General features: G+C 40.6%; 1 protein-coding gene across 19 annotated transcripts in view; it reads left to right on the plus strand.

Moving 5' to 3' along the window:
- The window catches only part of ARMC3 (armadillo repeat containing 3), an 84100-nt gene extending 73357 nt beyond the window's left edge, over positions 1-10743 (plus strand). For all 19 annotated transcript variants that reach the window (XM_081556731.1, XM_081556732.1, XM_081556741.1 and 16 more), the window contains 3 exons: positions 2434-2634; positions 4717-4879; positions 9514-10743. In XM_081556731.1, coding sequence (XP_081412857.1) covers positions 2434-2634; positions 4717-4879; positions 9514-9723 — 574 coding nt within the window. In that variant the 3' untranslated portion in view covers positions 9724-10743. The remainder of the gene's footprint in view (positions 1-2433; positions 2635-4716; positions 4880-9513) is intronic.
- Positions 10744-11239: the final 496 nt, after the last annotated feature.

Consider the following 11239-nt stretch of genomic DNA (forward strand, 5'->3'; position numbering starts at 1 on the left):
TCCCTGTGTTATCCATATCACATACTTTATATTGATGTATCTTCAAGTTCATAGATTATTTTCTCTGTTGTCTCCACTTTGCTGTGAAACCTATTCAGAAAGTTGTGATTTTTAAGCTTTGGTTATTATATTTCTCAGCTCCAAATTCTATTTTTATATCTTCTTTTTCTAAGACTTTCTGACTCCCTGTTCATTTCAAGAGTGTTTGACCTTACTTGTTGGAACATTTTACATCTGTATCATCTCAGCACTGATGTGTATTGATGGCCTTTTCCCATATGAGGTGAGATTTTCCTGGCTCTTCATATGTTGAGTAATTAGATTGTAATATGTTATAAGTCCTATAGTTCTTATTTATGGGTCTTAGACACATTCTAAAAAGAATGTTTCTTTTGTGTGTGTGTTTTAACAGTCAATTTCCCCAGTTGCTTTCAGTCTTCAAATTCCAACCAGTTGTCATTCTACTGTTTGTCCCATTTTCAAAGGCTTTGCAGTGCTATTTGGATCAGCCCTGCATGTGTGCCAACTGAGATCCATTTGGGACTTGGGCAGTGGTCTATACCATAGTTCCATCTTCAAAATCTATGTAAGTGCTGTTTAGGGTCAGAACTATGCGCACACAGCTTGGATTTAAGCCTAGGAATTCATAAACACTTTTATAGGGTTGCTTTCCTGAGCTCCTCCCTCCCCATGACCTCACTTGTCTGTTCTGGTTCCTTGGAGCTTCCCTTTTGGTCCTTAAGCCAAAAAAACCATTTACCCTGTGCTACAACACTCTTGCCATGACAGCATCCATATCCACAGCCAAACTGCAGGAGGACTGAGCATGAATAAGGCAGTTTTAGATTCTTAGGGATCTTAATGTCACCACTGCCACCACCATCACAAGATTCCTTAGGGGCTGGGGCACAAGAGAATGGGTAAAAATAAGAAAAAAGAATCAAAATCAGGGCTTTCCTCCATTCTCTCTCTTTCCTATTTCTCAAGTAGACTTCTCCTTGAGCTCTCTCTTTACATGCTGATACCCACTTCCAGACTTGGGGTGATGTTTACTTCAGCTTGGAAAATAGTGGAGGAAAATTAAAAGATAAGCTCACCATCAATTCAGTAGTCATTCAAATGTCGGTCTTTTCTGATCTTTCTGCTATGAATTACTTTTCAGAGTTTTCAAATAGCTATTGCATGTACCCTGTCCAGATTTTAGGACTGTATTCAGTAGGAGAGACAGGGTGAAGTGTACTTACTCCCTGTTACTTAGAATGAGAACTCCAGTCATTGTTTGTTCAACTAATTAATATTGAGAGAATTAGTGAGATGTTAATATTGGTTCAAAGATCACTTGAGAATATATGTATTTATATCCAGTTTAATTAAAGAATATTAGAAAAAGATTGCTGAGCTACATTTTAAAAACTTGCAGGATGACTAATGTCTTACAGGACAATACATTGTAACCTTTGGGAGTATCTTTTCCATTGAACAGAAATAATTTGCATCTGTACTAAACAAAAATCTGTATGTTAACTAGTAACTTCTCTAAGTCTGGAACTTTTCATTGAGAGTAAACAGTTAGGATACTGTTTACTTAACAGTATCCTTAACAGTATCCTTACTTAGATACTTACTTAGATACTTAACAGTATCCTTACTGTTTACTAAGTACATTCTGTTTTCCCTAAGTACATTTCCCTAGATAAACTTTGCATGAGGTCTTTGTCCCTGCATGACATGAAAATTCCTTGCCATCCTTATTTTGTTTTTGCCTGTTACCATGTTTTGGATATGCGTGCATGCTAAGTCGCTTCAATCATGTCTGACTCTTTGTGACCCTATGGACTATAGCCCTCCAGACTCCTCTGTCCGTGGGATTACCCAGGCAAGAATACTGGAGTTGGTTGCCATGCCCTCCTCCAGGGGATCTTCCTAAAGCAGGGATCAAACCTGCATCTCTTATGTCCCCTGCATTGACAGGCAAGTTCTTTACCACTAGTGCCACCTGGGAAGCCCTCATGTGTTGGGTAATTGTTCTGAAAATTGGGATCCAAATCCTTCTTGTGGAAGGTCTCAGCAAGAGATGATAAAAGACTGGCATAGACTCCCTGAGGAGGCAACCTATTTTTTCCCCAATTTGTTAAATATTTATTGCATACCTACAGTGTATCAAATATCTTGATAAGAAATGATGCATAAAAGCAATATATGATTTTCATAATATGTATCAATCATGTAGTATTCTCTTGAAAAATAATTTCTCCCACAAATATAGAGACTGTAAAACTCCTATCCTTGTCATGGAAAATTTGAAAAATATGTAGGGTATGGTTATTGAGATATATAGCAAATACTATATTTCCATGATGCTCTTAAGATTAACTCAGAGCACAGTTAGTGCTTATTCACTGTTATTTTGTCTGCTGTTGTTTATTCTCTAAGGAAAGGCAGAGGGAAAAAAGAAGAGGAAAAAGTGAAGGAGGAGGAAGAGGTTGTAGCAGCACCCAAATTGACTGGAGAAGGAAGCCTTGAGAAAGAATGGTTCCCTCCCTCTGATCCTGATTTCTGTGTTTATGTGTATGAAGTGACCAAATCCATACTTCCCATCACCAATATAAAGGAACAGATTGAGGTTCTTGCAAAGTAAGCTGTGTATACATACTCATTTTCAGCTTTTGAAAAATATTTTTGATGTTAGTGATTTGCATTGTTCTAGCCAGTTTTCAGACAACTACACCATAATAAAATGGAACTTTAACAGCACTCTGACTCTGAAGCAGAAACACAAAGAATTGGAAAGAAAGCCTCCATTTCTATTTTGGATAATATTTCTGCCAAGAATCAGAACTAGGAGCTAGAAATTACTTAAAGAAAAATGTCTCTGTGATTTTCTCCTGCTAAACCATGAAAAGCATCTTTCAGGGTGATTCCAAAGAAGTTATAAATGAAGGAATCCTGTTGTAAATTATTTGTAAACTCACAAGTTGGTTCCTAATACAAATGGCCATCCACTATTTTTATGTTATATGTTCGATATTTTGTGTCTCACATTGCTCTAAAGTGGGATTGCGGGTATTCTAAGAGATGGTTTGGTGCTCTGTATAATACAGTGAGGTTGCCTCCTAAATGAGAATGTTTACTCTGATTCCACTAAGAGAAGACTGAGAACTTGACCTTATAGCTGACAGAGATTAAGACATACTAGAAATGGAGGCTCACTGTCTTGACTGACACCAGCCAGTCGTGAGCTCCTGGCTTGTGCAACAGCTGCAGTCTCTGTGAGAGCTTGTACCTTCTCCAAATAGAAGTGAGTTGCAGGCACCAAACCTGGATGTGACAACTGCAAGAAACACAGCCGCCAGATCACTGACTCCTTGTCAGCTGGCTCTGGAAGGCAACTTTTTTTTGGCTACTGAAGTTTTCCTGGTGCCCTTGAGAAGTGATGACTCAAGCAGAATTCTGACTTAGCTCATTTCAACATTTGTCAAATTTCCTCATGCTTTGTTCCTATCAGAAATCGTTTTCATCATTTCCCAGTTTTTTTTTTAATCTGAGCCCACACCAAGAGAGTGATACAGAGATGTGTCCCCATGCTTTTGGCTCCTAGTGGGATACCTGGCTGGCTGACAGGCCAGTGTTCTGCCCAATCCTTTCTCTTGGTTTTCACCGTTGCTCTTCTTTGTTGGTTCCACAAATAGCGAGAGGAAATCCTTTCTTAACGATGTGCAATTCTGCCTTTACTCCATGATGTAGTAGCCTCAGTTGACAGAGGATTTTTACAGGTGTGCTGAGTGACATCTTCAGTGAGAGCCTACTTTTAGGAGAAACTCACAGGCAAAGTACAACACCCCCAACTCACCTCCTCATGTAATTGTTACTTATTTTTTCCTTTGTGCCTCTTCCTCCCTCCTCTAACTTCAGTGTTACATAAATGCCATATGTCTTTCTCTAAATTAAAAAAAATAATAATAATAAAATTTAAAAGAAGAAGAGGATAAAACTTGAAAATAATTGTAAACCTAATGGTACGCAGTGGTCCTATGTGTTTAAAATTCCTTGAAAATAATTATGAACCTAATGGTATGCAGTGGTCCTATGTGTTTTAAATTCCTTAAAAGAAGGACCATATGTCAGGACAATTCAGATCCAAACATTTGAAAATACTTTCCAACAGTAAGATAACATTCAAAAACTGTATTGATACAAATGCAATGTGATATTGATATGTATCTTGCTATAAACATCAGGAAAATTAGCAATCATTTCTTCTTTCCTGCTGAATGAAATTTGTTAGAATTTCAGCTTATATATGACAGTTTGAAGAGAGTAAGCCTAATGCCGTGTGTGTGTGTGTATGTGTGTGTTCATGCATGCGCACTCAGTCGCTTCAGTCGTGTCTGACTCGTTGCAACCCCATGGACTGTAGCCCACCAGGCTCCTCTGTCCATGTGATTCTTCAGGCAAGAACACTGGAGTGGGTTGCCATGCTCTCCTCCAGGGGCTCTTCCTGACCCAGGGATCGAACCCACATCTCCTGTGTCTCCTGCATTACAGGTGGATTCTTTACCACTGAGCTGTCAGGGAAGCCCAAGCATAATCTTAACTTATAGTAAATACATAAAGTAGAACAAAAATCAGAGGGAAAACATGTTTTACAAGTATAATTACACAGAAGACAGTGAAATATTAAACTAGACTGATTCAATCTCACTGCAATTGATGCAGGTATGTGGCTGAAAAAATGGGCGGTAAGATTCCAAAAGAAAAACTACACGATTTCAGCTGGGAGCTTCATATAAGTGAACTAAAATTTCAACTTAAATCCAATGTTGTACCAATTGGACTGATCAAAAAAGGAATCTTCTACCATCGAGCTTTGCTTTTCAAGGTATTTAAGATGTTTTGCCTCATTTCCAATTAAGTAAAAATGTTTTGTCTTCATCGTTGTGGAGTGAGCCAGTTGCTAACAATTGACTGTGTAATACTAATACTATCATTTAGATGTACTTATATTTGGCATATATATATATGTGTATATACATACACACGTAAGTTCACCAGACTGCTAGAAGCATATTCATTTAATATTTGTGACACACCTACTCTAGACCAGGGGATGACAGAGGATGAGATGGTTGGACAGCATCACCAACTCAACGGACATGAATTTGAGCAAGGTCCGGGAGTTGATGATGGACAGGGAAGCCTGGCGTGCTGCAGTCCATGGGGTCACAAAGAGTTGTACACGGCTGAGCAATTGAACTGAACTGAACTCTAGACCAGGGCCTCTTCCAAGGTCAGGAATATAGGGATAATAAAGTGACAATCCCTGCACTGAAGGGGGTCTTAAGCCAGACTTGTGGGTTCTCAGGTGACTTCAGGGAAAGTTTCAGGGGAGGAAGTGATATGTGGCCTCAGCATTAAAGGCTGCATAGGACTCCAGCAGGAAAGAAGGAAAGACAAGGATGTTCTACACATTTTATTCAAAATAACAGGTATGAGAGTCAGTGATCCACTTGAGGGATGGAGAGTAGGTCTGGATCCAGAAAAGCAGGGAAGGGTTGGATGGGCTAAAGGACCAGACGATAAAGCACCATGTGAGTTTGCACTTGATTCTAAAATCTGTGAGTGGCCACTGAACATTAAGGGGAGTGTGGTAACGTGATTCTGAAAGACCATTCGGGCTACAGAACAGGGAATGAATTAGAATGTGGCTAAGACTGGAGACAGGAAGACCAGCTGGAAGGTCCCTGGAGCAAGAAGTCTGGGTGACAGATACAAAAGCCATGGAGGAAGCTGCAAACGAGCGGTGAGTTTAGAGGGAGACGCAGGAGATAAAACTGAAAGAAGCTGCTGACTGCCTAACAGTTGTATGAGAGGATGCATGAGAAGAAGAAAATGATTTCCAGACTCTGGTCAGGGCAACTGGAAATGATGGCATCATTCATGGAGATGAGGACACTAGAGCCAGAAGAGGTTAAAGGGAGGGGGTGATCTTTTTTTCCCCTGCATTGTATTCAGTGTCTGAAATATAATAGGGGCCGAGAAAATGGTTTCTGAACCACAGATTTAAATGTATAAAATTCCAGCCTTCTCCTGAATACCTACAAACTTCATTGCATTTTGCCTCCAGTTTCACGCTAATCCTATTTGTAGCCCAAATGCCAGTCTTTCCTATTTGCTGGGATTTCTTGCTCTATCAGTTCTTCTCTCCCAGATTAAATCTCTTTTACTCTGTCAGCTGTTTCTCCTTTAAAATCTAAACTTAAGTCCATTCTATCTAAAGAGAAAATGTAAATCTTTTCTCATTATCTCTATAACCACTCCTGTATACAGTCCCATCACATGACAGTCGTCATCTTGAGCTTATGTACCAGGCATTTGATAAACATAATTATGAACAGTCTCAAATAGGCCAAAGGCTGGAACTATTACCTTTGTTTTAAAGACAAGAAAATTGATACTTAGACAAGGAATTTACTCAGAGATACAGCTGGAATTTGAACCCATGCCTATCTGAGCCAAAACCTACTACACTGCTTCTGTCTGAAGATAATTCTCATTCCTGGTCAAAAATTCTGAGTGATCTCAACTCCTTGATCTCACTTTTATCCTCAGCTCTCTGCAGTCTGGCCCTTGCTCCCTCCCGACAAGGATCATAATGATCTAGCGTCTCTTTTGTTTGATATGTCAGAGAATTTGTTATTGATCCTCCCCTTTCTTCAGCACCACTTTCTTCAGTAACTTCTGTCCTCTCATCATTTCATCTCAGTCTCCTTTGGAGACTTCTTTTCCTCCACCCTTGTCTTAAATGTTGGGGTCCTGACCCAGAACTCAAGATTCTTACATTTTTCCCTGGTAAAATGTCTCATCCTTCTATTTCCTAAATCGTTCACTCCCCCTACACATACTGTTCATCTCCCCCATTTTCTTCCAGCTCCTTTCCTCCATGGCAGCCTAGATAAATTGTCCACAGACCTTATAACCTGCTCCCTGATTTCCCTCATCTTCATGCCCCCCATCCTTCCCCTCCTCTGCCTTGTCTGCCCACCCTGGACCGATCCAACTGCCTGCCCTTTCCACGATGACACTCAGGCTGCAGAACGTGACCGTGGGGTGTGCCACCGCCAACTCAGGATCCAAGATGGTGGTTCACATGCTGCCTGGCCACCTTTTCCAGCTAGCCAAGGGCTTTTCTTATTTTCCTCAGCAGCCATGCCCCAACATCTGCCCTCCTTCCTAAGCCTTTCCATCTTTACATCTTCCTATGAGCAAATGACCTTTTTTCCCATTTTACGAAGTAAACAGAAACTTCCAGGTTCAACTCAGCTGAGGTTAAGAACTCAGACTCTGGGAATTCCCTGAAAGTTCAGTGGTTAGGACTTGGTGCCCTCACTGCTAGGGCCCCGGGTTCGATCCCTGGTTGGAGAACTAAGGTCCTACAAGAACTCAGACTCTGGAGATAGATTCCATGGCTTTCATGTTAGGTCAACACTTACGGTGACCGTGGGAAAATTGTCTGACCTCAGTCTTACTCTCTGAAAGATGGGGAATACGATAGTATTCCACAGAGGTGTTTTGGTGATTTAAAGTGCCTTGATATGGAATAAGAGATCACTAAATACTCTTTTGGGAAAGATGATTATATTTGTGTGTGTGTGTGTGTCTACCCCCTACTGTGAGTGTAAAATGATTCTAGGACCAATTTCAAGGGGATCAGGGGCTTGTTCCACACATCCAAGCAATTATTTGCTACCAGCTGGGTGTCCTACAATTCAACTCAATTCGGATACTCTTTACCCGGAGATGGGGTCAGACCCCACAGGTTAAGAGCTCAGTCCTAAAAGACTGCTTCCCCGCTCACCACTGCCTACTTCAGGTGACAGTCACAAGCCCAAGCTGTCACCTGTGCATCTGAGTGACCAGGCTGTAGACTGAAGGTTCCAATAACCTCCTCCTTGGATTTAATTAATTTGCTAGAGTGGCTCACAGGAAGTAGGGAAATATATTATTATTATTATTACTAGAGCAGTGATTTATTATAAAAGAGTATAACTCAGGGACAGGCAGGTAGGAGAGACACATAGGGCAGGCTGTGAGAAAAGAGCTCTGGGCTTCCATGCTCTCTGAAGACACTGCTCATCAACCCAGAAGCTCTCCAAGAGTTTGGGGTTTTTAATGAACGATGTATAGCATAGGTGTGATTAACTAAATCATTGGCCATTGGCTATTGATTCAACCTCCAGCCCCTCTCCCCTCCCTAGAGGTCAGGGGGGCAGGAGTGAAAGTTCCAACCCTCCACTCACACAGTTGATTCTCCTGGCAACCAGCTCCCATTCTTAGGTAGGGTCCAAAAGTCACCTCACTCACATAACAAAAGACACCTTATGGATCTCATCACTTAGGAAATTCAAAGAGTTTTAGAAGCTCTCTGCCAGGAGCTGGACAAAAACCAAACATATAATTCTTATTACATATCACAGGAGTACCAAACATCCAGATACTGTTATGCTACCATTGACTGTTGATCAGACTATTTGGAATGTAAGGCCCTAAAAATAACAACCATGCCTCCATCATCTTGGTTCACCCAAGACTCCCTGGTAGCAGTCTTTACACAGTAAGCAATCAATAATGACATGAATGTAGAAATATAGAGACGATCGAATCAACACAAGTGTTGCCTTCTAGTACTAGGAACGTTTATTGAGCCCTTACTCTGTGCCAGCATTCACAGCATGAGTTCAGTTGATCTTTACACCCACCTGACAAGGAAGGTGGTAACACCATTGTTATCATCCCACAGATGGAGACACAGAAGCACAAAGAAGTGAGTCATTTCCTTAAGGTGATGCTAGTCAGTGGCTGAACTGAAATTCAAACCCAGTCAGCTCTCTTATCCCCTATGATGGGCTAGGAACTTTCCAGATTATTTAAAAAGTGCTTTTAAAATCAGGACAAATTGAAGGAAGAGACAGCTTCCAAGGAACATAAGCAACCCCTGAGGACTGGGCAGCAGGCAGCCCAAGGACCAGCTGCTCACAGTTCTGCTGGCCCAGTTCCACCAGTCTACACCACACAGAACAAACAGGTCCCTCCCACCCCATCCCAATCTGATCCCTCTCTTCAATCCCACTGCATATCACACCCAAAGAACAGCCCAGGAGCATGGAAAGATTGATAGACACAGTAGTGCTGAAAGCCCATGGAACAGCTTTTTTCCAATTACATTATCAATCTTGTGCTGATACAATGCAGCATACCTGCCTGAAAAATGTTCCTTCCCAGCAGGACCTACACACAAATTTCAAGTCCACAGAATCCTGAGGAACAAGGAAACTTAACACATTTTACCGACTCCTGTCACAACCCTGTACATTTTTCCAGCCTCCTTTCTAAGCACTTTTTTTTTCTTTGCGAGAGTGTATATTTCACCTTCAAGCAAGGTGGGTCTTTCAACCAAGCCTTTTTCTCTGCCCCTCCCCTCCTCACTCTTGGTTGATCTCGTGTTTTCTCCCACAGGCTCTGGCTGATAAAATTGGCGTAGGCTGCTCTCTTGTTCGCGGGGAGTATGGCAGAGCCTGGAATGAAGTTAAGCTGATGAACGAATCCCGAAAGGGAGTGATGGGGGCACTCCCTCCCCTGGAAGTTTACATAGTTGACCTCATGTTCCATCCAGGGTCCCTGATAAAGTTAAGAAGTCGTGAGGCAGATCATTACAGATTTCTCTAAACTTCCAAATGAACACAAAGGGGGTTCAAATAAGAAATGCATTATATACCTTTCTATGAAGTTCACCAGTAGATTTTATTTCTTTAAATAAAAATCTTAGAAATGCTCTCCCTGTGTAGAAATGAGGTCACTTGGATTGGACTCAGCTGTGCTTCTGATTTCAGGCTTTTGGCAAGCAGTCAGTCTGATGAGATCATATTATGCTCAAGGAAAGCTTTTTATTCTTGAGATTAACCCACCCTGCCCCTCCCATTTCCTGAGGAGCATCTCTGCCCTTTGCTAATCCTGTGTAAAAAGCCCACACTTATTGTTCCCAGAGAGTGAGTGCCCTGTGACTGCTATGCTTCATGTTCAGGACACTCCAGGAAGACGTGGTTAAATAAAGTCAGTGGTCTTTCATGTCTTCAGTCCCCTCCTCTTACTACCATAAAGTAAGAGTATTAATATTTTGAACATTTGTAGATCTATTTTAGTATCACAAAGTCCTTTCTAAAGTTTCTGGTTTATATTTTTCCAAATTTATCATGAAGAACACTGTTTAGTATACTTCACTGAACTGAAAATATTCCTAAAAACTCTTTTCATACATGGTACTTGTCTATGTTGACTTGGAAACATAACTTCAGTTAAAAATTCTGATTTGCTTTTTGCACATTTTAATGCTGGGTTACAAAAATATGATTTCAAATTTGCGTGACTTAAAAATTCTTCTTTTCTGAAAAGTTTTGAAATATAAGAATAGGGTAAATCTTTGGGGAGAGATTGTTTTGTCAGTACTGAGCACAAAACGGGGAGCAAGCACGCATTCCAAATGGTAAGAGAAAATGGATCTGATATAGTATAAACATTTTCCTCATCATACCTTAAGTCTAAAGCTAACCCATCTAATCATTTTACTAGAAGGCTTTTAAAAGTGAGTTTGATTTTAGGAATTAAGGTGAAGATTATTCTGCGTGAACCAATGTGTAATTTCAAAGAATGTGTAATTCTTTATTTCAAAATAAAGTTGCTTACATTAAATGGTGTGGTAATTGTATTTATCACCCAATTTCATGAACCAGAGCACAGATTATAGGATACATACCCATCAAAGCATTTCCAAGTCTCTCTTGATGGATTGCAAAGGTATATAAGATGTAACAAGGTAAGAAACAAATGAGCAACAGGCGTTAAGTATAGAAAAGAAAGTTTGACAAGTCTGAGACTAAGTTTAGAATTCAAAACGCATTCTGTGAAAATCCTGCATACTTGTTAGAGGTAAGTGAAAATTTGACTCGGCTGTCTGGCAGCCAGTGCAGAGGGGAATGCTGTCAGTGACATGATTGATGACAGGGTCCACTAGATAAAAGCACAGAGCAGCTTCTCAAGAGGAACAAAGACCAGGGGAACTCTTCTTTGGGAGCTTCATACAGATGACAAATGTAATATAGAAAATAACATCTTTGAAAAACAACCTCCCGGCAAGTTCTGGAAAGAGTTTTCATAAGCCAATGGCCAAACATCAAAATGGAATGAG

The sequence above is a fragment of the Giraffa tippelskirchi genome, chromosome 13, assembly GCF_054371585.1.
Source record: "Giraffa tippelskirchi isolate mGirTip1 chromosome 13, T2T-mGirTip1v1.2.pri, whole genome shotgun sequence".
In the NCBI taxonomy this organism is placed as follows: Eukaryota; Metazoa; Chordata; class Mammalia; order Artiodactyla; family Giraffidae; genus Giraffa; species Giraffa tippelskirchi.